At 36.1% G+C, this 25301-nt stretch overlaps 5 protein-coding genes and 2 long non-coding RNA genes across 7 annotated transcripts; 5 read left to right on the top strand and 2 right to left on the bottom strand.

The window, feature by feature from the left end:
- LOC104754316 (signal peptide peptidase-like 4) lies at nucleotides 483–5390 on the top strand. The gene is made up of 14 exons (XM_010476469.1): nucleotides 483–744; nucleotides 1229–1387; nucleotides 1488–1599; nucleotides 1746–1865; nucleotides 1976–2127; nucleotides 2244–2426; nucleotides 2521–2555; nucleotides 2984–3146; nucleotides 3310–3363; nucleotides 3657–3749; nucleotides 3897–4039; nucleotides 4727–4797; nucleotides 4885–4968; nucleotides 5069–5390. Exons 1-14 carry the CDS (start codon nucleotides 601–603, stop codon nucleotides 5179–5181), a joined length of 1626 nt encoding a protein of 541 aa, XP_010474771.1. The 5' UTR covers nucleotides 483–600; the 3' UTR covers nucleotides 5182–5390.
- LOC104754314 lies at nucleotides 5905–7022 on the top strand. The gene is made up of 2 exons (XR_762104.2): nucleotides 5905–6083; nucleotides 6819–7022. It is a non-coding gene; the product is annotated as an uncharacterized LOC104754314 (long non-coding RNA).
- On the top strand, nucleotides 9068–10049 carry LOC104754315 (BTB/POZ domain-containing protein At1g01640). Its single transcript, XM_019238757.1, is given in 2 exon segments — nucleotides 9068–9299; nucleotides 9544–10049. Coding segments are annotated over 2 exon segments (654 nt in total). The 5' UTR covers nucleotides 9068–9128; the 3' UTR covers nucleotides 10027–10049.
- Nucleotides 10168–12140, bottom strand: LOC104754313 (random slug protein 5-like). Its single transcript, XM_010476468.2, has 5 exons — nucleotides 11902–12140; nucleotides 11502–11797; nucleotides 11296–11401; nucleotides 10659–10769; nucleotides 10168–10573 (listed from the first exon to the last, which is right to left on the bottom strand). The coding sequence occupies exons 1-5, from the start codon at nucleotides 12040–12042 to the stop codon at nucleotides 10457–10459; spliced, it is 771 nt and encodes a 256-aa protein (XP_010474770.1). The 5' UTR covers nucleotides 12043–12140; the 3' UTR covers nucleotides 10168–10456.
- On the top strand, nucleotides 14247–15771 carry LOC104754312 (aquaporin PIP1-3). Its single transcript, XM_010476467.1, has 4 exons — nucleotides 14247–14684; nucleotides 14804–15099; nucleotides 15198–15338; nucleotides 15480–15771. Exons 1-4 carry the CDS (start codon nucleotides 14357–14359, stop codon nucleotides 15573–15575), a joined length of 861 nt encoding a protein of 286 aa, XP_010474769.1. The 5' UTR covers nucleotides 14247–14356; the 3' UTR covers nucleotides 15576–15771.
- LOC104754311 (glycerol-3-phosphate 2-O-acyltransferase 4) lies at nucleotides 17145–20088 on the top strand. Its single transcript, XM_010476466.1, has 4 exons — nucleotides 17145–17577; nucleotides 17669–17981; nucleotides 18595–19069; nucleotides 19409–20088. Exons 1-4 carry the CDS (start codon nucleotides 17267–17269, stop codon nucleotides 19816–19818), a joined length of 1509 nt encoding a protein of 502 aa, XP_010474768.1. The 5' UTR covers nucleotides 17145–17266; the 3' UTR covers nucleotides 19819–20088.
- On the bottom strand, nucleotides 22310–23780 carry LOC109130047. Its single transcript, XR_002036222.1, has 2 exons — nucleotides 23176–23780; nucleotides 22310–23044 (listed from the first exon to the last, which is right to left on the bottom strand). It is a non-coding gene; the product is annotated as an uncharacterized LOC109130047 (long non-coding RNA).

The following is a 25301-nucleotide window of genomic DNA, read 5'->3' as shown; positions in this document are numbered from 1 at the left end:
AAAAAAAGAAAAAGAAAAAAAGTGATAAGTACGATAAGGGGTTGATGTTAGTTTTGTGTCATTTGCATTAATTACTCCACATGTTTTTGTTCGACACGCTAGTTCCGTTCTAATAATCACTATCAGCAGATAACACTTTGATTTTTTTAAATACTATAAAAAAAAGAAAAAAATAAAAATCGTACGGACAAAGAGTTCGACCCATTGCTAAATACAAAATAATCTAATATTATAATAAAAGTTTCCAAAAATAAAAATCCATAAACACACAAATACATCAAACACGCGTCCCACGCGCCAAAGGACGAGAGAGTCGGAGTCGCACCCAAAAAAAAGTCAAAACCAAGCGTTTTAAGCTTTACTTGTGTCTAAAACGACACTCACCTTTTCTCATTTCTCTCTCTCCCACGAGAGTTTTTTTTTCCCTCTCTCTCTCATCTCTCTCTCTTGTTCCTTGTACCTTCCTCCATTTTTTTTTTCTTCTCTATCTTTCCTCTCTAAATCTTTTTTATCTTCTTCTTTTACTTCTCTCCTTCGTATTCATCTTCATCTTCTTCTTCTTCTTCTTCTTCCTCCTTTTATGATTCTGTGGAACCAATTATGATCCTGTGGAAAACTCTCAGTTGTTACTCGTTTGTTTTCGGGTTGTTGCTGTACAGTGCTAGTTTGGTTTCTGCTGGAGACATAGTTCACCACGATGATTCCCTCCCGCAGAGACCTGGTTGCAACAATAATTTCGTACTGGTGAGAGGATCATTCATTCACTTCACTTTGATCTATCTTTATTTTAGCTCGTCCCCTTTGAACTTATCTATCTATCTCTTGGTGACTTTCTTGTATTTCAAATTACTTTACGTTTGTATTATTAATGAATTTTTTAAGTCTCTGTGTTGTCGATTGCTTTCATTCTTTATGTAATCTCGGTGTCCTCCTGTTCCTATATCTGTTATTGCCAGCAACATACAGTGAAATTTGGGGGCTTTACTGACTCTAATACTCTATAGAGCCAACTTTTGGATTTGAGATTTGATGTCATTTAGAACAGAACAGCCAGAGTAGCTATACCTATGAGAGCTTTAAAAAATGTTGCAAGCTTCTTGTTAAAGATATAATTAAGGAGCGATTTTGGTGTGTCAAGAAATTTGGATATAGATCTAGAACTCTTACCTTTTTGCATTTTAGCCTATGGAGCCTTCCTACTTTAACTCCAACGCAATTTCATGGATAGGTGAAAGTCCCAACTCGAGTGAATGGGACGGAATACATGGAGTATGTTGGTGTAGGTGCTAGGTTTGGCCCAACCTTGGAATCTAAGGAGAAACATGCTACCCTCATCAAACTTGCTATTGCTGACCCTCCTGATTGCTGCAGCACACCCAAAAATAAGGTTGCCAATTTTTTTACTTTTCGTCTTGTCAATTTGTACTACTCGTCTTTCTTCTTATTTCACCTCTGTGTGTAATTCCAGTTTCATTTTCTTTTCGTAGCTTACAGGAGAGGTCATTCTTGTTCACCGTGGTAAATGCAGTTTTACCACCAAAACTAAGATAGCTGAAGCAGCTGGTGCCTCGGCCATCCTTATTATAAATAACAGTACAGGTACTTCTGTCTGTAAATATTATTCCTATTCTTGTAGTTTTACTTTTACACACATAGAGTGTGAACAGGTGATAGTATTTATTTCCCAAACAAACAGAATTCTAGTTACCTTCTTGAGTTTGGCAAGGTTGATTGTTGTTTTGCAGATCTTTTCAAGATGGTCTGCGAGAAGGGCGAAAATGTTTTAGATATAACTATTCCTGTTGTTATGTTACCCGTTGATGCTGGTAGAAGTCTGGAGAACATAGTCCAGAGTAACAGTACAGGTAATTCTTTGTATAAAACTAATTGTACTTCAGCAGAGGTTTCGTCTTGTATTTTGGCATCTCTCTGCTTTCTCTTTTTCTGTATGTTGGTGTTGACTATATTTGTTCAGTTACTCTGCAGCTCTACTCGCCGAAACGTCCAGCAGTTGATGTGGCTGAGGTCTTTCTATGGCTTATGGCTGTCGGTACCATTTTATGTGCTTCTTATTGGTCTGCCTGGACTGTCAGGGAAGAGGCTATTGAGCAAGACAAGCTGTTAAAGGTGCTTGCTGGCTCAGAATTTCGTACAACTTTATATTGTGGGCATCCATCATGTTCGAACCTTTGACAGCCAAAGAAAAGTGCCCTCATTCGTTTGTCATTGATCTTAAACTGCAGGACGGATCAGATGAACTTTTGCAGTTATCAACCACCAGCTCTAGAGGTGTTGTTGAGGTCACCGTGATATCAGCAATTTTGTTTGTAGTGGTTGCTTCTTGTTTCCTGATCATGCTCTACAAGCTTATGTCATTCTGGTTTATAGAAGTGTTGGTGGTACTATTTTGCATAGGTGGCGTAGAGGTCAGAACGTTTATCTTGTGACCAATTGAAATCATAGAAATACCTAATTGAATCATCCTGTTATTGATACTGAAAGTTTCGTTGGTACTATCAGGGGCTGCAAACCTGTTTGGTCGCTTTACTTTCATGGTATGTTTATTTCTTCTTCTCGTTAACATTTCGCCGTCAGGAGCATGTTTCACCTCTTTTGGCTTTTAAAAGAGAAAGAAACATTAAGATGTACAACATCCCCTGATGATTTGAATACTATATAAAACACTCCTAACCGCAAAAAGTGGTTCATTATTTGTTCTCGTGGGTTGATCTCTTTCCAAACTTCCTATGTTCTGCATTGTCTGGATTTTAGGGTTTGTTTTGCCATGTAATAAAGAATCAGAGAGAAACTATGAATTCGTTTTCTTTGATTGACTATGAACTGATAGGACAATTCACTTGAATATTTGTTCTTTAACTCTCTGCATTGGTTGTAGAAAAGTTTCATATGTGCATGCTTCTTCACTCTTTAGAAGATAAAAAAGAAAAAGAAAAATCTGATACTGACGTTGGATTTATTATAGTTTCAGATGTTTCCGCCGCTTTGGAGAATCATATGTCAAAGTTCCTTTCCTGGGTGCTGTCTCATACTTGACGCTGGCTGTTTGTCCCTTTTGCATAACATTTGCTGTAATTTGGGCAGTTAAACGACAATACTCTTTTGCTTGGATAGGGCAAGATATACTTGTAAGCACGACTTTCCATCTCTCTCTCTTAACTGACTTCAGTTTGAATCCATGTTTGTCTATGCCACATACTGTTAAATTTCCATACAAGACTACCATGCTCATACCTAGTTTAACAGATAACAGAAGGTAACAGCTTACTTTTGCTTTTTTTTGGCTGACAGGGAATCTCACTGATAATCACGGTTCTTCAAATTGTCCGCGTACCAAACCTTAAGGTAATAGCCATTTCCTTGTGACGGCGCCAAATGTTACATGTTGACAACACCCTGTAGCCATCTAGTACCAGCTTTGTGTTTGAACATCACTTTTTGCCAGTGTGTATGTTCTGACTGTGTGCTTACGAAGTTGGCTCCTAATAAATAAGCTTTAAAATATTGAAAATACAACAATCTGAACCACTGAAAATTTGCTTGCTGCCAGTGACACAATCCTTTCAACCAATGTATAGAAGACCAATCTTTAATAACAGTATTAGTTATGATGACTCATTGAACTTTAATGTTAACAGGTTGGGTTTGTTCTTCTCAGCTGTGCCTTCATGTATGACATCTTCTGGGTTTTTGTTTCAAAATGGTGGTTCCGTGAAAGCGTGATGATTGTGGTAAGTTCCTGCTGCATTTTCTTTTTGGCTCCAGAAAACCATTTTCATTCATGCAAGACTATGCAAGATGTTCCAACATACTTTTCTGTCTGCTCAACACGGATATTTTCGAGAAATTGTCATCCTTTCCCATTTTCCCACCTATAGGTAGCCCGTGGTGACAGAAGCGGAGAGGATGGAATCCCTATGCTACTAAAGATCCCACGTATGTTTGATCCCTGGGGTGGCTACAGCATCATTGGATTTGGTGATATAATATTGCCAGGACTGCTTGTAACTTTTGCACTAAGGTTTGTACTGTTTCCCTTGCGCTCTTTCGTCTTATTACTATATTAAGGTCTCAACTGAACTGTATCATTAGACGGAAGCAATATTAGGCAATACTGAAATGATTCGCAAATGCCGATATCGATGTATATCAGGACAACAAACCAACAGAGGTGCTCAGCAAAAAACAGCAAAAATGCGAGATGGGTTTTATCAGAAACATAATTGCACACATTGGAGTCTTGCTTAATATACCTCTATATCCGCATTTGTGCATCATTTCAGACAGATACTTGATGAACATATATCGCTTGAACTCTGAAAAAAAATCTTATTACTTGCCATTCTGGTTCAGTTTAACTTTCATGTAATGCTCTGTGCCTGTTTAATGTGGTTTTGCGTTTTTTTAAGAACTTGTTCAAGAGTTGCTATTATTGCACCATAAGTAGGGTATGAGCCTCATGACATAAGACAGTACAAAGTCTAGTAAATAGTTAAGTTTGAATGAATCAAATGTACTCAGAGAAATCAGGGCAAGAGTGCACTAGGTAGACGAATGGAGACGAGATCTTGTTTAGAAGAAGAATAGATACAGTAGGGATGTGTTTTCAGTTGATCCATCTTATGATTTTCATGTAATAAAAGAAACCTACTATGATCAGTACCTTAATCTAATGTTAAATCCGATTAAACTGTGCTCCATTCTGCAGATACGACTGGTTGGCGAACAAGAAGCTTAAGTCAGGATACTTCCTTTGGACAATGTCTGCTTATGGTCTAGGTATGATCCCTTCAGTAGACGTAGAAGAAATTGCAGAATCTACTAAAAGGGTTTTTCTAATAGTATAATTCTTGAAAATCATCATAGGTCTTCTCATAACATACATAGCTCTAAACTTGATGGACGGACATGGGCAACCGGCTTTGCTTTACATTGTGCCATTCATACTAGGTAAGCACCCAAAAAACAGAGATGTTTTGGAACCAAAAAAAGCAGCTATTTGAAAAGTGTTTGAAACTAAAAAAATGGTTGGGGGGGAAATGTCTGTCAGGAACTTTGTTCGTGTTGGGTCACAAGAGAGGTGACCTGAAGACGCTATGGACAACAGGGGAACCAGAGAGGCCATGCCCTCACGTTAGGCTGCAACCTCAATCGTCGTCTTAAAACAACAACCAAATGTATCAGACAGATGAGAACAGATAAAATCAGATGGTTTTTTTTATTGTTAATACACACACCCTTTCTTAGGTCTATATATATATATATATATGTCTGTGTACGCTTTTTACACAACTGAGCAAGCAGGAGAGCCCCATAACATGTGCCTTGAACTCGTTTTAACCTTCTTTAATTAATTTCATACGGTTTTCTAATAGATAGATTGGGTGGGGTTCTTTTGATCATATTTTATTTTTATAAAATATATATATCCAATAGATTACACTCTACTAGTAGTATTTATGAATTGTTATTTGTTGTAAGAAGAGGTCACAAGTTTTATAGAGGATGTTATTATTGTAGCAACAAAATATAACTATTACTTCTAATTTCTAGACTATGTAAGTTAGTAACTAATATACAATTAATTAATCTGAAAATGTAATGATTGTCGAGAAAAAAAAAACAGTTGTTTCATACTATGACCACACACAAACAAAGAATAGTTGTTGCGTAATAATCTTGCAAAACTGTTTTGATATTTCTAAATCTGAGATAAGTGTTTGTTAAGATATTTTCAACGAATATGATAGTGTCTAGTTAACTAAACTTTTCGATTTTTTTTTTTTAAAGAAGAATTCTTTTGCTTTTCCGAATTGATTGAATTTTTTAATAACCCATATCTAAAAGAAATTCCTATATTAATTGACCAACGAAACGACGACGAAAGTCATCATTATTCACCAAAGTAAAAGTCAAGAAGAAGAAGAAAAAAAAAAAAAAGAGTCGCACTTTAAAAAGTTAAAAAAGAGTATCTGCTCCCAGTCCGATCATCGTACTGAAGGGATCTTTCTTATACCTAAAACGACTCTTTGAGTGAATCAAGACGATCTCTCCCTACTCTCTCAGTAAGATCCTCATTCTCGTTTCCTTTATCTGTTGTTCTGTGAAATTGCATGAGAAACCCTTGGAAACTGGAATCGCCGCCGCTGCGATTTTCACCGGCTTGATTCAAATTTTTGTATTTTTGAGTTGTGAAATTGCGGAAACTTTTAACTTCTTAAGATTAGAAAGACGATGCTTGCCTTGGATTAGTCCTCTCTCCAAACTCTTACGATTTTTAGGTTAATCTGTACTTTTTTGAAATTGCAATAGACACAATCCAGGCATGTTTAGGTTGATCTTGGTATTCAATCTTTGTCTTGTCTCCACGAATTGGCTTTTGTAATAACTAGGAAAACGCACGGGGAGGTGAAATCCTAAATTGAAATTTAACACTTGTAATTCATCTTAAATTATTTCTTTTCTCAATCAATTTGATTATTTTCACTTCTTGCTATTGCTTTCTGCTGATTAAAAAGCCAAAGGTTCATTTCAATGTTATTATATTTTATGTTGTCACACACAAAAGTGAGCCTTTTTTAGAGTTTGATTTACTATGAACATTACTTTTAACCATATATAAAATTTTACTTATGTTTGTCTCCGACCATATGGTGCTATATATTGGTATCCTTTTTTAATTCGCTATTAGAAATTGTCTTTGTTGTTGATCATTATCAATCAAAATACATATGAGGCTGCTTCTCTCTTGGTTTATTTACTATATCGAGAAAATACTAAATGCCACTTGTCGAAGGAAGGTCGAAGATTGAGATCAGAGTAGATGGCTGGATTGAGTTTCGTTTCCCCTTCACTTTGATACGCGATTTCTCTTTCCATAGATTACTGATTCACAAATCACAATCAATATTCCGATGTTGTAAGCAAGTGGAGTTTGTATACAAATGATTTACTATGAACATTACTTTTAACCATATATAAAATTTCACTTATGCTTGTGGATGTTTTTTTCTCTCACTTTTAGATATGTACAAAACCGAGTTTTATATGACGGACCAATCAAACCTAATTGGTTAGTATAGAGTAACTCACATTCTTCAGCTACAACTTTTAGAGATATATATTTGGCTATAATGCTTTCCACAGTTACATGCATATTGGTCTCACGTTTTCCCTCAAAAGACCCCCTTCTTTCCTCCCTTTTAATGGGTTAATCTTGATTGCCTTATTTCCTACTAACACATTTGATACATGGATTTGTAATATTTGCTTCAAATCACATATTCCTCTTTGGAAAAGAAAAAAAATCCAAGACGTAACAGACTAAGAATGCATATAGACAAAAACTTGTACACTCATCAGCTATTCAATCAAAGTAATTCAATTAAACTAAAAAAGTCAGAAAATTAATAAAATATAGAACATAGGATTTTATGTTGGTCTCTCCCAATCCATCCCATTCCACCGTGTCGACTGCTCTCCATCCAGGCTGCATCCCCCTCTATTTGATTTCCCACTTATGTCTATGAATCGGTACCATCATGTTCTTCAATAAACGACAGCGAAAACAAAGTCGATGTGGTGAAACAGGTGATAATAATATCTCACCTTTTGATGTTCTCTTCTTTAGGCTAAACACTAATTTTATAAATTTCTTGCATTTTCTTTTTTTTGGCAGATTCCAGATCACTCTAAAAGTGACTATTATACATCATGTTTTTAAAAAGTTGTATATACAGATTAGAAAGTCATCAAAGACTAAATAAGTTACCTTTAGTAGATCTTTTCTTTCTAACTTGACTTGTCATTTGGTCGTGCTTACGCTTTATAGAATTTGATTTTGTGTTGTCACAAGCTCTCTATTTCCATGCTCATTTGTAATATTTCAATATATTATCAAAATGTTTGATACCCAGAAAGTATAAGAAATTATAATTCAACTAAAATTTTTAAAAACTTTATTTACAAAAAATGCAAACTAACCTGGATCATGAACATCTAATGGAAAAAAAATTAACATTTATACCATGTTTGTTAGAAAAAAATAGGTTAAAATAAGAACATATATAAAATTATAATTATACCATGTTTGTTAAAAAAAATTGGCTTATCCGTAGCTCCAACATCACTGCATATCATCATGCCTCTCGTATCTTGGTATTGGTTTTTCCAAAAAGTCAAAAAATAAAATCTGCACATTGAGAATCAAAAACATTAGCCATGCAAAAAATATGGCACACGTACTTAATAACATTAGCCATGCAAAAACATAAAAACCGGAAAGGCTAAAAATTTTGAAGAGACTAAAAGTTAACAAAAATAAGATTAATGTATGAACTTAATAGTGTCGACTAACAGTAATAATAATCTAACCGAGAAACACTACAGGTCATTTGCAGCAAAAATATTAAATTACCTTGAATTAGAGATTGATGCTTGAAAGTTAAAAAAATACTTCAATAATACAATTCTTTAGTACTCAGAATTTTTTTTTTCGAAACTTGTTTATGTAGTCAAGAAAAGTTTATATATAATAAACAAAGAGGTGTAAGACATAGAGGTGTGAAATGTAAAGGTGTAAAAATTAATAGATGTGAAACATGGAGGTACAACAAAGAGGTGTAACACATAGAGGTGTGAAATTAAAAGGTGTAAAAATTAATGGATGTGATTTTTGAAACCAGGAGGTACAACAAAGAGATGCAAAGACTAAGAGGTGTGATTTAAAAGGTGTAAAAATTAATGGATGTGATTTTTGAAACCAGGAGGTACAACAAAGAGATGCAAAGACTAAGAGGTGTGATTTAAAAGGTGTAAAAATTAATGGATGTGATTTTTGAAACCAGGAGGTACAACAAAGAGATGCAAAGACTAAGAGGTGTGATTTAAAAGGTATAAAAAATAATGGATGTGATTTTTGAAACCTAGAGGTACAACAAAGAGATGCAAAGACTAAAATGTGTGACTTTTGAAAGATGGGGGTGCGACGAAAAGACAAGATTAATAATTTTAAACCGTTGGATTAAAACTGTAACTAATCTCATCCATTGGATTAAAAGTTGACACAAAAAAGTGAGTTTGCTATTATATATAGATACCTTTAGCTCTTGATGATTGGTGGTGACAGACTGAATTTAAAAAAAGCAATGGCAGAAGAAGCAGCGGATAAGGCAGCTTTCCTCGGTGGTCTTGTTGTCACATTCAAGGACCAAATCCACACTGATGTTCTTGTTAAGCCTGGTCAACAAGGCTCACCCATACCTACTCACAAAGCCGTTCTGGTATCTGTTTCTTCCCAAAGCTACTACTTCTAGTCTCAAGACACTTATACTTAACATTCAGATCATCTAGTCTCAAATTCCTGGATTAGTTCTTCTTTTTACCAAAGTTCTCTGAAAGCTCATTTGCTGTTTTGGGCAATGTTGGACAATTCTTTTACTATCCATTTACTTGCATTGACTGATTTATGCTTTGGATCAAGTAACAACATCCCTTAGATATATGTATTTGTTTTTCTTCCTGTAGGCGGCAAGATCAAAGGTCTTCAGGAACATGTAAGATTCTGATGAATGCAAGACCTCCTCCGAGGAATCTATCACTCTCCCGGATTTGACTCACGACGAACTCAAATCTCTTCTCGAGTTCCTCTACTGCGGAAACTTAAAAGCTCCATACAATCAATACAGAGCCCTCTATTTGGCTGCCGATAAATACGACATTTCATATCTTCAAGAGGTTTGCAGAAACCATTTCATTGCTTCCCTCAGCTCCAGGAACGTCCTAGACATCTTAGAGCTCGCCAGTATTCCTTGTGACACACTCTTGAAAGAAGCTGCGATCAATCATATTGTAAAACATATGGAAGAAGTGGTTGTTCCCATGAAATACGAGACATTTGTGCAGAGGAACCCTCTAAGCGTGGAGATCACTAGGGCTTATCTCAGAGAGACCAAAGCCAAATCCAAAGATCATGGATTTCATACTCGCGCACGCATGTGGGATGCATGAGTGATTTTTCTTACTTTTTTCTTTTCTTGTAAGAGTGAAAAAGTTACTTTGTTTTATGGATTATTATCTCAACGTGTTATATGTGATTCATGTCCCAGCCTTTATAAATTAGTAAATCTAAATCGGTTAGATTGGCAGGAAAGAGCAAAAGCAAGTATACTGATATTTTATAGTTGCCATAGTAAATGGCTAAATCGATATAATATCACAATAAGATCCACTGAGGTTTAAAGTAGATCAAATACTATGAAATTACATTGAAATTTAAAGTTTGTTTACGATACTTTATATCTTTAGCTTTTTGACGATAAATATAGTGTTGGCAGTAGGCAACTCTCAATAGGTATAATTTTTTTTCACTTTATTCAAATGAAAAAGAATGGTAATAAATTGGGATTTGTAGAGGTGGGCCGTGGTGGGTAACCTATAATTAGGTCTCCTGAATAGGAACAAGTGGCAATTTGCCTCCGTAGATGTCGGGGAGTTGGTTTTCGTCTATGTCTTCAAGCAGAGTTGGAGTGAGTTTCTTGTTCTCCACGAAAACAATCTGTCAAGGAAAAAATCAAACAACAGAATAACAAAATAAATCTCTCTCAACCAAAGTCTAAACGGTAAGAGGTTAATTTTGTTACCTTTTTCTTGGTGTTGGCGTCGATAAAGGGGTAAATGACCTTCCATGCAGTCATGAATATGTAAGGGGCATGAACTATATAGAGTTTCCCTAGTCTCTCTGGGTAACAATCCTGGAACCACAAGGTTTTATTAATTTTTCAATTTTGTGAAAATTATTATGTAGCTTCCATAGTATATTCCTCATTGTCCGAACCTTCAAGACAATAACGATATTTTGCTAAAATAGTCCCGATTACAATCATGAAAGTTCTTTTAAAAAAAACAAAAAACAAAAAAAATCCATAAAAGAGTATAAAGTTAAAAGAAAGAGCCGAGTGCGGCCAAAAGGACCAAAATAACAAAAAAGACTTTTTAACCAGATCACCTACTCAAAAATAACAAAATGACCTTAAATTACCTAGTAAATAACAAAAAGACCTTTAATCTGATCACCAACTCCTAAACCTAGTAAATAACAAATCTAAGTTTTCTTGGTTAGAAGCCAAATTAATTGTAGTATTCTCTTCTTCTTCTTTTTTTTTCTTTTTTTGGAGTGAAGTGGATTATTAGCAATATTTATGATATATGCTAAAAACGATACTTACGTTTGTTTCAAAAAAATATGATAGGCAAAAGTGGAAGTTATAAAAATTGAACCTGCAAAGTGGAAAGAGCAGCAAGGTAGCCGCGGATGTCACAGTTAGAATATCCCCATCCTTGTAGATCTCCAATGGTTACGAATTTCTCTTTACCTCTCGGCATTCTAACATGAACATATTAACAAACAAAAAGTGCATTATTAGCATAAATCCCCTACTAACTTACAACTGACGAATCAATTAATGGATGATGTTTGTATTCACCTAGCGCATATCTTCTCGAGAGTGTAGACAACAAAACGCTTGAACTCCTCAGGGTTACCTTTGGAAGGGTTATGCCTGTTCCCAATGGCAACAACGATAGGTCGACCCAACTTGTCATGTCCCTGCATACACACCTTCTTGTGCGAGAGATCATTCGCAATCTCGGATTCAGGTATGTGTCCTTTTGGGAGCATGCTTCTCTTCCAAGTCAGGTACTTGAGAAACAGCGTTGAAGCCTTTTCAATGTCGAGGTCACGCGCCCTCAGAAACCGCCTTATCATCAGATCATCCACCTCCTGAGCAAATTCAGACAAGACATATCGTTAAAGATTCTATCAAAATCAAAAGAGTATATATCTTAGCTAGTTGACTTTTTCTTGACAAGAAATCGAAAAGGGACCTTAGTTGCGGGATCTTGTCGGTCGCAAAGAGCTCTCATGATCCCGACTTTGCTCCTTTCGATCTCATCTTCGATCAACGGACCATTGTTGTCTTTCTCAGCTGTTTCCGCTGCTTCTTGTTTGCACTCTTTCTTATCCATTACGTTTCTCCGGTAAACGAGGAGGACTAGATCTTGAAATTGGTAGAGAGAAGAAAGCGGTTGGGATGGATCATAAATGAAGACAGCAGAGGGGGAAGATTAAGTATCATTCAATGCCAAGTTGGGCTGCTCTCCCCTTCAATGGCGACACTCACCTACCAACCTTACTCTTCCTTACAATTCCGACTCATTTATTGACTCATCCCCAGCTCTTTTGTCGGGACTCTACGGGAGGAAGACGATCTCACGCTCCAGTCATAATGGGCCTATATTAAGGCCCACTTTCAATTGTGTGAGAGCACACGACACAACCTTAGTAAACGAGACTTAGGCCCCTTTACATACAGTCAGTAGAGCCCATGGCAGAAGCTTGTCTCCAGTTGTGCGTAGGAGTATATAAACTATACAGTAATCGATTTTGCAAACTAATTCGTATCTTTTTCACATGTAGCAGCAGCAATGAACAGATCTGCTTCGTTGCAAAATATTTTTTTGATTGCATGTACCAACCCAAGAGTACAGCTAACAAAAACACACATATTCAGTAAAATAAAATAAAAATACATCAACCTAATTATTGCTTGTTACAATAACATTATAACAATGCCAATGTATAACTCATAAGCATTTCTTTTATACGGTCCACGCCTCATTACGACCGCCCCAGTCGAAGAAGAGACAGACCAACAACACATATTTGCTGCTTCTGCCACGTGTCGTAATCCTGATGGCTGGGCAGCTGGACGACTGTGATGTGTGGTTGCTTTTTCGAGAAAACGGCAACCCCGTCATAGCCACACCACCACCACTATTCCCTAAAAGTTGTTGGTGTTTTTCTTAATCATAGTCATAGAGCTAGCTCACGTTCGGAGTATTTGTCTCTTCTTAATCATTGTTTAGGTTCGGATTATTTGTTTGCTTTCAGTAGTTAAAAATAATACTAATATCCACAATAGAGTTAATCTATTGTAAAAAGAAAAAAGAAAAAATTTGAGTTTTTTTTTTTTGAGTTATGGAATCTCCCATTCCGCATTTTACTAGCACATGAATCATACTATAAGTTCTGAATGGATAACATAGTCTGCAAATTTATTTGCTTTGGTTGGTTGAATGGATTGAGAAGAAAATTAAAGTAAGTAAGTAGGGAAACGAACACATGTGATCACAGAAAAGAAAAGCAAATATTGAGCTGTTCAATGCCCCGCAAATTTGAAACTAATCTCCAATTTATAAAATATGGTTTGGTTTGTGTTCCACTTTAAAAACCTCAAAATTGACAATCATACTATATTGTCACACTAGTGAAGAATACTAGTAACTACCACAAGGTAATACTAATAACCTTTATAAAAATAGTTTATAGGCCCGGGCACAATATTCTAGTATGTTACTTTTTCATAATAAAGCAGGTCGCTTTCCACACACACTTCTTCTCCTTTTTCCTTTTTTTCTCCAACGGTCGGAAATAGTAATATTTTTTTTATTCGTCGGCTAGTCAAAAAGTTAAATCCTTTTTTACAGTGTTTCGCCAAAAACAAAATAATTAAATTATTAAGTTTTATTTTATAAAAAAGTTTAAACAGTTTAGCTTCGTCCTTTAGGCATGTGCCACCTATACCAACGGAGACTCTTTTTGCTTTGTTGGCAAGACCTCAAGAGATAAGACAACTCATGATTACTTATATTTATCGTCTTTACTCATTAGAATAGGATTTTGATTCATAATTACAATTTACGTACGGTAAGGATATAATCGTATAGCTCATGATATAAGAAAAAAAACACCCATTACAAAATTCGTTTATTTGGTAGAGAAACTAATTGTAGAGACAAAAATATTCTATCTATGCTACTTTAAAAAAAAAACAAGGAGATGAATCTTTAGTAGTACTACTGTACTTTTGCTAGAAAAAAAACAAATTAAGATTACTATAATTAATAAAGAAATAAAGGTAGCTCAAACATGGCTATGTATTGAAGCTTCAGAGTATAATAATACAAGTAGCCAATAACATTATTAGCGTGGATTTGTTACATGATTAAAAAAAAAGCCTTCAATCAAGTCTTTACTATTACAATAGTATTAGTCCAATTAGTATTACTACAGTATTAAACAAAGATCATCGTTATCCATGATTGATTCCCTCTTCTTTCTCACTATTTTCGAGACGTTAGGCTTTGCTTTTTCTCTACTACCTCTCTCTTCTCTATAAAACGGTACCACTCTTTTCTCCTTCTGAGCCACTCACTATACTCATTGTAGAAAGAAAAAAAAGCTATCAAACGTTTAACGTTTCTAAAGAGAGAGAGAGAGATGGAAGGGAAAGAAGAGGATGTTCGAGTGGGAGCGAACAAGTTCCCAGAGAGGCAACCCATAGGGACGTCAGCTCAGACGGACAAAGACTACAAGGAGCCACCTCCAGCGCCACTGTTCGAGCCAGGCGAGCTGAGTTCTTGGTCCTTCTACAGAGCCGGGATAGCCGAGTTCATAGCCACTTTCCTGTTTCTTTACATAACGGTGTTGACAGTGATGGGAGTGAAGAGAGCTCCAAACATGTGTGCCTCTGTTGGAATCCAAGGCATCGCTTGGGCTTTCGGTGGCATGATCTTTGCCCTCGTCTACTGTACTGCTGGAATCTCCGGTAATAAAACCCATTCATACCCTTCTCTTTTGATGCATGTTTTAGACCTAGTAGTAGTAGTAGTAGCTCTGTTTTCCGAATTTTGATTCAAATTTTGTGTGTTTGTATACTATTTTCAGGTGGGCACATAAACCCAGCGGTGACGTTCGGTCTGTTCTTAGCTCGTAAACTGTCGTTGACGAGAGCTGTCTTCTACATCGTGATGCAATGTCTCGGAGCCATCTGCGGCGCTGGAGTTGTCAAAGGCTTCCAGCCTAATCCTTACCAAACCTTCGGCGGCGGAGCCAACACCGTCGCTCACGGCTACACCAAGGGATCTGGACTCGGTGCTGAGATCATCGGAACCTTCGTCCTTGTCTACACCGTCTTCTCTGCCACTGACGCCAAGAGAAGCGCGCGTGACTCCCACGTTCCGGTAACTTTCGAGTTCCTACCCGAAATCTTAATTTGATTGATTTGTTTGAGAAAGAAAGAAAGATTTGGTAATAATAATATTTGATTTTGGGTTTGCAGATTTTGGCTCCACTACCAATAGGATTCGCAGTGTTCTTGGTTCACTTGGCGACGATTCCAATCACCGGAACTGGGATTAACCCAGCTAGGAGTCTTGGAGCTGCAATCATCTACAACAAGGACCACTCTTGGGACGACCACGTGAGTCTCCCTCGGCTCACATCCTATTACTACATAATACAATGCAAACATATTGATCTGTCTTTTTTTTTCTATATTAATATTGCCAGAGTTTTTTTGGTTGATTTTGAATTTGTTGGTTGGTTGGTTTGCTGTTTGCAGTGGATCTTCTGGGTTGGACCATTCATTGGAGCAGCTCTTGCAGCACTTTACCACCAACTTGTCATCAGAGCCATTCCCTTCAAGACCAGAAGCTGATTTTGTTTCTTTTATTAAGTTTCACTGTTGCTTTCTCTTGGTTTTTTGTAATTTGTATCGATTGAGCTTGGTAATATTTGAGATCTTCTGGTCATATATGTTGTTTATTCAAATGGATTTGTCTTTTTCTTCATTCTCGGTTATTTGAGATAATGATCTGGTTTAATCGTTAATGGGAAGTATATATGTCTGGTTTAATTTGAGAAATTTTCAAAACTAATTAAAGTTTTTCTAATTTCTGTTCCGGTTTTAAATAAGACCAAACGTAAAATATGGGTTCAGGCTTCTCGGTATCTCGGGTCAAATGCTTAACCAAGATTAATTTAGCCCATCTACTATTAGCCCCCATCTGCATTGGTCCTCTTTTGCACTCAGCAACATTTTGCTAATGTGCCCTTTTCTGGATGCTACCATCTTTTATATGGGGATCCAACTCCAAAACGTTTCTTAGTTTGGTACGATTGATAGCCAACCAAAGTTGAGAGAACATTCTTACTGTTTTTATTTTTACTTTTTTTGCTAGAAAGAAAACTCGTCAAAAGTGGATTACCCACTGCCTCACTTTTTTTTTTTAGTTTCTACTTTCTATCTTTAAAGTGTATGTTATGTGATTAAACTATTTTTATCTGCTTGGAATTAAAAATGTATATAAACCATAGTAATTGCGTGCATACCGGTATTTCTCAAGCTCCTATGTGTGCGTATAGCCTAAATTACGAACCCATAAAAACTGTTACATCCATATCCGTAAGTATGATGAATGCATGGCTCAAGGCCTGTCCAACTCCCAACCATTTACCCGTTTTATTTATATATCATTGACCATGAGATACAAGAAACCCCAAAAAAAAAAACAAAATCATACTTATGTAACTGATTATTAAAATAAGAAAGGTTTAATTTAAAACTAAGTCAATTAGAGTAGAACTCTAATGTCGACGTTACCTTAAAACGTAAAAATCTTGCAATCATAATTAAACGCAATCCGAATTATTATACTTACACAAATCAAAGTCATTTTCAGCTATATTAACTTGGTCAGGCGGCCGTCAACTTTAATGCTTCACGTAAATATACATTATACGCGTATACACACACATAGTCCCCCCAACTATTCTAATAACTCACTCAATTAATTATACAGCCTTCCATTTTAGGTGAGCTACTAAGCTACTTTTCTTTCATGTCAATCAACACAACAACAAAAAAATAACCAAACCGCGTGACCAAAAATAGTATTTATGTAAAACATTGATATATTCACCAAATTTCATCATCTAATAAATACTAATAAATTAATCTTATATTTTAAATTTAAGTTTATCCAATAACCACTCATATTAAATGTAATATATCAGGAAAGTGGTGTAAAATTGAAACCTTTGTCGTGAATGTGATGTGGAATTTAAAATTTTCATAGAGAATTTTTTTTTGAAATCAGGGCTAATTTTGTTATGATTGAAAGTTTGAGGATAAATTCGTAAAACGGGAATATTAATTGGAGTGATAAGTTATTTGTTTTTGTCAGTTGAGCGACTGGGGGAAACAAAGCGCATTTAAAACCCCAAAGAGCTTCCCTCTCTTTCTTCCCAAATTCCTCTGTTCTTTCTCTCTCTCTCTTTAGTGTCTTTACTTCGAAGCCGCCATTATCGAGTGATAGGGAGAGAAAGATTCGCCGCAACAAGAAAAAAATGTCTCCGGCGAAGAAAAGCCGAAGTTTTCCTCCGATAAGTGAGTGTAAAAGTGGAGAGTATGATTCGATCGCGGCAGATCTTGACGGGACTCTGCTTCTATCGAGAAGCTCCTTCCCTTACTTCATGCTCGTCGCCATAGAAGCTGGTAGTCTCTTCCGTGGTTTGATCCTTCTTCTATCTCTCCCTATCGTCATCATCGCTTATCTCTTCGTCTCCGAATCTCTCGGAATCCAAATCCTCATCTACATCTCCTTCGCCGGTATCAAGATCAAGAACATCGAACTCGTCTCTCGCGCCGTTCTTCCACGGTACGTACCTCTTCGAGATCTTTGATTCTTCATTCTCTATTTTTTTCTTGGAGTCTCAGATTTGACTTTAGGGGTTTTGATTGTCTTTTAGGTTTTACGCGGCGGATGTGAGGAAGGACAGTTTTGAGGTGTTTGATAAGTGTAAGAGGAAAGTGGTGGTTACTGCGAATCCCATAGTGATGGTTGAGCCATTCATCAAGGATTATTTGGGAGCAGATAAAGTTTTGGGAACAGAGATTGAAGTTAACCCCAAGACGATGAAAGCCACAGGGTTTGTCAAGAAGCCTGGCGTTCTTGTTGCTGATTTGAAGAGATTAGCAATCTTGAAAGAGTTCGGCGAAGAATCACCGGATCTTGGCCTCGGTGACCGGACCTCCGATCACGATTTCATGTCCATCTGCAAGGTATCATCTCTATCTCTCTCTCTCTCTCTCTGTGGTTTGATTTGCATATCCAAATGCTTTGATTTTACGTTTTCTTGAATCTTTAAAACATGGTTTAGGTGGTTATTAATTAAGTAAAGAGCTTAAACTGATGTATTTAAAGACAAATAAATGCAGTAGGGCCTATATAAATGGCGGTGGAGAAGTTTCACATGATCTATGGGTAAATAGATTGAATTTTCCATACAGCCTTCACATGATTTATTTACTCTGTATGCAAGGTGTAGTGTATTATAAACGCACCTAGAACAATTACTTTAGTCTTGAAATTTGGAATAAAAATATGATGTTTATTAGGATCAGTAGGTTTTATTATATAAGGTTCAAAACTCATACTATAATATATGCATATGTGAATTCACTGAGGAGTTTTTCATATGACAGTGACAAAAAGTAGATAATAGAACCCATAGAATAATACAAAGTAGGAGGAGTTTTTCATAAATGCTTCCAACCTATCACCAACTAAGTTGGACGGTCCATTTAATGAATGAATCAATCCATCCATATCTCAACATGTAATTTCTATAGTCGTGTGAATTAGGACAAATGATTTAATAAAATATCTTAACAGGAAGGTTACATGGTGCACGAGACCAAATCAGCCACAACAGTTCCCATAGAGCGTCTGAAGAACCGCATCATCTTCCACGATGGCCGTCTAGTCCAACGCCCCACGCCGCTAAACGCAATAGTCATCTACCTTTGGCTTCCTTTTGGCTTCATGCTCTCGATCTTCCGCGTCTACTTCAACCTCCCTTTACCTGAACGCTTTGTCCGCTACACCTACGAGATCCTCGGCATTCACCTAACGATCCGTGGAAACCGTCCTCCACCTCCTTCCCCCGGCAAACCTGGAAACCTCTACGTCCTCAACCACCGTACCGCCCTTGACCCCATAATCGTTGCCATTGCTCTCGGCCGTAAGATCACATGTGTCACTTATAGTGTCTCTCGCCTCTCCCTGATGCTCTCACCCATCCCTGCCGTTGCTCTGACCCGAGACCGTGTCGCTGATGCAGCCCGCATGAGACAACTCCTAGAGAAAGGTATGTTCTATTCTATCTATGCGCTCTCAGTTATCATTGTAGAAAAGCAGAGTGTCTCTGTTTTGCTACTTACGATTGGTTTCATTATCTCATATGGACCCTAAAATATGAAATGAAGAGAGAACCTAGGCTCCATTGGTCACACATAATACCTTTGGTTTCGTATAAAGAAAATCAGAAAAGAGAGCATTACCTCACCTGAGTTTCATTAGAATCATATACAAGTGCATTACTTACAGAATCAGAAAACAGATACTCCTCTCTTATTCTACACACATCAAAATTCCTATCATCACACTATCATTAATTGTAACTCTTTATTTTACTTTTTTGCAACAGGTGATTTGGTGATCTGTCCCGAAGGAACGACATGTAGAGAACCATATCTACTAAGATTCAGTGCTCTATTCGCAGAGCTGAGCGACCGGATCGTGCCTGTGGCCATGAACTGCAAGCAAGGGATGTTCAACGGGACGACAGTGAGAGGTGTGAAATTCTGGGATCCGTACTTCTTCTTCATGAACCCTCGACCTAGCTACGAGGCCACTTTCTTGGACCGTTTGCCTGAAGAAATGACGGTAAACGGTGGTGGCAAGACTCCTTTCGAGGTGGCTAATTACGTTCAGAAAGTGATCAGTGGAGTTTTGGGATTCGAATGCACTGAACTTACAAGGAAGGATAAGTATCTGTTGCTTGGAGGCAACGACGGGAAGGTTGAGTCTATCAATAAGACCAAGTCCATGCAGTAATATATATAGTCCAGCTAATTACTGGTAACTGGTTGCTGCTATTTTGCTTGAGACTGGATTTAGGTCTTTCTGGTTTCACCAGTTACCTGTTCTTCTGTCAAGTTTTATTCGGGGAAAAGGTTTTGTTGAATATGCACTGGAAAATGAATTACGTTTGAACTCAACTCAACGTACGTACATGTTGTTTTACGATTTTCCGTTGTCTTAACTAATAACTATGAATGATTTGTAAACTGTTTACAAATATATGTGTTAGATTTACAAACATAACAGACAGATAGATAAAGTCCAATATACTCTGCCACGAATTCTATCTATCTGCAGAACTGCATTGATCTCACATGATCTTAGGGACCAAGGAGTCAAGGACCATGTGTTGGTGTTGGCCTGTTGGGTCTAGTGTTTCATATGGCCTGAAATGCGGTGAATCTCTTATTCTATTTGCTTCTTTCTTGTAGTTGAATATCTTAGGGGGATCATACTACCAAATCTGGAATTAAAGGTTTTTTGGATGACAATTTGTTGGACAGGTATGGCATTTTCTGTATGAAGGTATAATAAACTTTACTGATTTGATTGTTAGCCATAACCACTACTAAGTAGCCATAACCAAACTGAAACAGAGAGTTACAAGTGAGACTCAAAGTTCAGAGCAATAATAAACAGACAATGAAACTCATGGAAGTACTCAAACTGAGATAGAGAGTTACAAGTGAGACTCAAAGTTCAGAGCAATAAAAAACAGACAATGAAACTCAGGGAAGTACTCCAACTGAGATTGAGAGCTACGAGTGAGACTAAAGTTCAGAGTAATAAGAAACAGACAATGAAACTGTGTTAGAAGTTAGTCAACTATATCTCCAAAGTTATCCTATTGATCTTCTGGTTTACCTTTTCCCTCCAATCAGGTTCGTTCTCGGAGGGCAGCTGCACACTAGTTACTGTGAGATAGGTGGAGCTGTTATCGAGCGAGTGGATGCTATATCCAACAACAGAGGTGATGACAGAGGAAAGATTGTTGCTGTTTCTTACAGATTTTGAATTCAGTTCAGTAACCACCACAACACCTTCACATTCGCTAAAATAACTCTCATAAGTGAAAACCTCCTTAGTATTTACCGTTGAAGAACCACAATAATGTAGTGTTTTTCAAGCCTAAGATCTTTCATTTTTTTTTTTTGATGTATTTTAGTTTTTGGATAAGAATTATATTTTTTTAGAATTGCACAAGTTTGTAGTTGTTATTTGCTAGTATACATGAGATATGATTTTCAATATGAAAATCTTAATTTCATAAGTATATGATTAATTAATCATTCAGTTTTTTGATAAGTTTTTTCAAAAATGAAATGAATAATATTTTTTAGAATTGCAAAAATTTGTAGTTGTTAATTGCTAGTGTACATGAGATATGGTTTTCAATATGAAAATCTTAATTTCATAAGTATATGATTAATTAATAATGAAAATCATTGAGTTTTTTGATAAGTTTTTTTCAAAAATGAAATGAATAATATTTTTTAGAATTGCACAAATTTGTAGTTGTTAATTGCTAGTGTACATGAGATATGATTTTCAATATGAAAATCTTAATTTCATAAGTATATGATTAATTAATCATGTTAATCATTCAGTTTTTTTTATAAGTTTTTTCAAAAATGAAATGAATTATATTTTTTTAGAATTGCACAAATTTGTAGTTGTTAATTGCTAGTGTACATGAGATATGGTTTTCAATATGAAAATCTTAATTTCATAAGTATATGATTAATCATATTAAATATAGATTTGTATAAATAAGAAGCATATATAATAACGTTGTGTGTGATTACTTTTGTTTATGAGTTTTTTCTAATTTTACCTCTACTTGCGCAGATTCTGTAACTTCTTTGACATTGGGAGCAACACCGGACACCATTGAAGCATCGACGACGATGGAAGTGAAAAGATTTTTCCAATTATTCTAACAACATGACAACAACAAGTGGTTAGTGTGATTACCATTGTCATAATCCCTTCATCAACAAAAGTTCATCATCACCTCACCATAGGTTTTGTGGGCAACCATCACAATATCATCTTTCTTTTCTACAACCCTAAACCAAGTATCAGATGTTACTAATAATGTGGTATAAATAAGAACTACAATAATGTTGTGTTTTTCAAGCCTAAGATCTTTCATTTTCTATTTTTTCTGATGTATTTCAGTTTTTTGATAAGTTTTTAAAAAATGAAATGAATTATATTTTTAGAATTGCACAAATTTGCAGTTGTTATTTGTTAGCGTACATTAGATATGTTTTTCAATATGGAAATCTTAATTTCAGAAGTATATGATTAATTAATCATTCAGTTTTTTGATAAATTTTTTCAAAAATGAAATGAATTATATTTTTTAGAATTACACAAATTTGTGGTGGTTATTTGCTGCTAGTGTACATGAGATATGGTTTTCAATATAAAAATTTTAATTTCATATGTATATGAATAATCATATTAATCATGTTAATCATTCACTTACGACATAGAAAATCATTAGTTCTTGTTATTCTCGTCACAGAAGATAAGATCGGCTCACCAAAAAAATAGAAGATAAGATCGGCTCAGCAAAAAGATAGAACAAAAAGATAGAAGATAAGATCTATATGCTAATTATTAAGGATGGCTTTCATGTATATATGATTTTTATGATGTATCAAACAACTTATAAATAATGCACAGAGCATGTGCTTGCGGTCCGCTTCTAATTATATATTTCTCAGCCCTGTTTTCTTAAAAAGCCTCTTATCGAAGTTCTATTGGTAAAGGGTTGGGTGGAGGAGTGTGAGTTGGTGGTTCGATTATCACAGTTGCGGAAAAATTTATAAATTTTGCTGACTCATCAGTTCCTGCTTACGTGTATTTATGACAGCTCCTAAGCTTCGGCTCACGCTGACTTCTAATCCAAGCCCTAGCCATTTCTTCAGCTTCCGCATGAACTCGGGTATGATAAACCGTTGGAGCGGCACGGTCGAATGCAGAGGCAAAGCTGATCTCGGGGAGCCCCGGTGCACAGGTTCGTGTGTCCTTACCAAACGCCAATCCGCAAATGTTGTCGAATGTGAGCCGTAGTATTAAGTCTTGGAGATTAACCGGTTCTGATTTGGCTTGAGCCGTTTCAAGGATTGGACAGAACCGGAGCTTAATTCCTCGGTTTACCCACCTACCCATGGCTTGCCGCAACGTCCTGCATCATAACAATACCGAACCGACTGTAAGTATTAGTAAACCGGACAAGGGTTAGCCAATGCATTTGAGTCAATTCTGTTAATGCACGATGAATTTGAGTAATCAGGATTAAACCGAGCGGTTAGGTACCAGGTGTCACCGTCGGAACTGAAAATGCCTTGACCGAGAAGATCATGGAAGACGGATTGCCATGTAGGACCTTTAGGGTAGTTATCGAACCGGTTCTTGAGCAATGAGCATGTGTTCGAGATTCTTAAGGTCACAAGTGACGGTCACGAGACCTTGCTTCCTAGCCAAGAAACAGAAAGGCACGGCGAAGATACAAGTCTGATAAGTGCCGCCGCACGCACGGAGGTTCTCGGTGATCCAGTCATGCATTCTGTCACGTTGCTCTATGAGACCAGGAAGACTACCCAATAGGGGCCAGACACGGGGACCCTTAAGCCACCGTGAGATCCTCTTGAACCATAGGCAATACGCTGTTACGACCGCTACAAGAAGCATCACATTGGATATCTCCATTTATAGAATAGAGCTCTTTAATGTATTCTTGTGGTTGAGAAGAGAAGAAGTTGGATGAAAATGAATGATTTCTCTGCTTAAATTTATAGGGAGCAATAATGAGGAAGAAAGCTTCACTATGATTCACAATCTGTCACTCGTAACTATCAGAATCATTAGTGAACCCACTGTTATCGTTGAGAGAATAGATATGTACAATTGATTTTATGTATACAGTGATAGATTTGCAAGTCAAGAAAGTGGTAAACTGGTGCTTATGCTTGGCTGGTACCTAATTTTGCAGCGAAAGGATAGTATCATTTAATGAAATTCATTAAATGATCATATGTGTGTAAGTAAATACTCCTACATAGTATATGTTTGATGAAGCTGTGTGGTGAATTAAAAGAGATTAGTTGAGAACATAGGGCACCAAAAAAGATGGTGGGGAAGACGAAGATGTAACACAAAAGTCGTCTGTTTTTAAATTTAGAAGTTAGGGGATAAAGGTTAACACTTAACACATGCATGTTCGGTTTGCTAGTGAGATAGGTTTAACGTTCTAATTTCTAGATACAGCTATAAGCCTACAAGTTTTTTTTTTTTGGTTTTAAATACCTACAAGTGGTGCTTGTCTTTTTTTGGTTTACTTGGTTATAGAATATTGATTTATTTTGGAAATTTATTTCGGTCTGGTTAAATTTAGTTGATGTGGATTTGGTTTATTTGGATTAATACTGAAGGTTTTAACTTTTATCTATCAAACTAGATGTAGAAATTTCTGTATCAGTACGATTTTGATTTGGTTAAATTCGTTTTTTGTTTAGTTCAAATACTTGTTTTTACACCTATAATTTGTAAGTAGGTGAGAGATATCGGAACAGAGCTTTTATTTCCCACTTTAATAAAAGAATACACAATTTTTCTTAGTTAAGAAAAATTCCTCGTTTTGGGTAACCGGTTTAAGGATTTGGTAACCACTTGTTGTTGTGTCACTATTTTGACTTTTTTTTTGTTTTTTTTTTTTAATTTTAAATAGTAAATTCATAAAATTTTAGGAAAAAATGGCATATTTGAAAATGTCATCACGAAAATTTCACTTTGAGTAAGAATTTCTTGGCTTACAATAACCACATTTGATTTTTTTTAACTAACACCTGAAATTTGTTGTTACACAAAGTTCATCATAACCTCTAATCTCTTTAACATTTAGGGACGATAACTACTGAACGCTTGGTGATGCTGGCAAAAAAAATGTTAGCATGCTTCTACTCAGGCCTTGCATCTACAACTTCAGAGTCCAAACTAATTGCAAGTTATGCTCTGCATTCTTTGTTTGTTGGCACTAATTCCAGCTACTGGACTGCTGCCAAATCCACCATGCAAAGAGATGCCAACTTTCAATTTTTTGATAAATTTTTTCAAAAATGAAATGAATTATATTTTTAAGAATTGCATAAATTTGTAATTGTTTGCTAGTGTACATGAGATATGGTTTTCAATATGAAAATCTTAATTTCATAAGTATAAGATTAATTAATTTTGTTGATCATTCAGTTTTTTAAAAAATGAAATGAATTATATTTTTTAGAATTGCAAAAATTTGTAGTTGTTATTGCTGCTAGTGTACATGAGATATGGTTTATAATATGAAAATCATAATTTCATAAGTATATGACTAATCATATTAATCATGTTAATCATTCACTTACGACAAAGAAAATAATTAATTCTTGTTATTCTCCTCATAGAAG

This window comes from Camelina sativa, chromosome 17 (genome assembly GCF_000633955.1).
Source record: "Camelina sativa cultivar DH55 chromosome 17, Cs, whole genome shotgun sequence".
In the NCBI taxonomy this organism is placed as follows: domain Eukaryota; kingdom Viridiplantae; phylum Streptophyta; class Magnoliopsida; order Brassicales; family Brassicaceae; genus Camelina; species Camelina sativa.
Note: the sequence above shows the minus strand (reverse complement) of the source record. Positions and strands in the feature narration are given on the sequence as shown.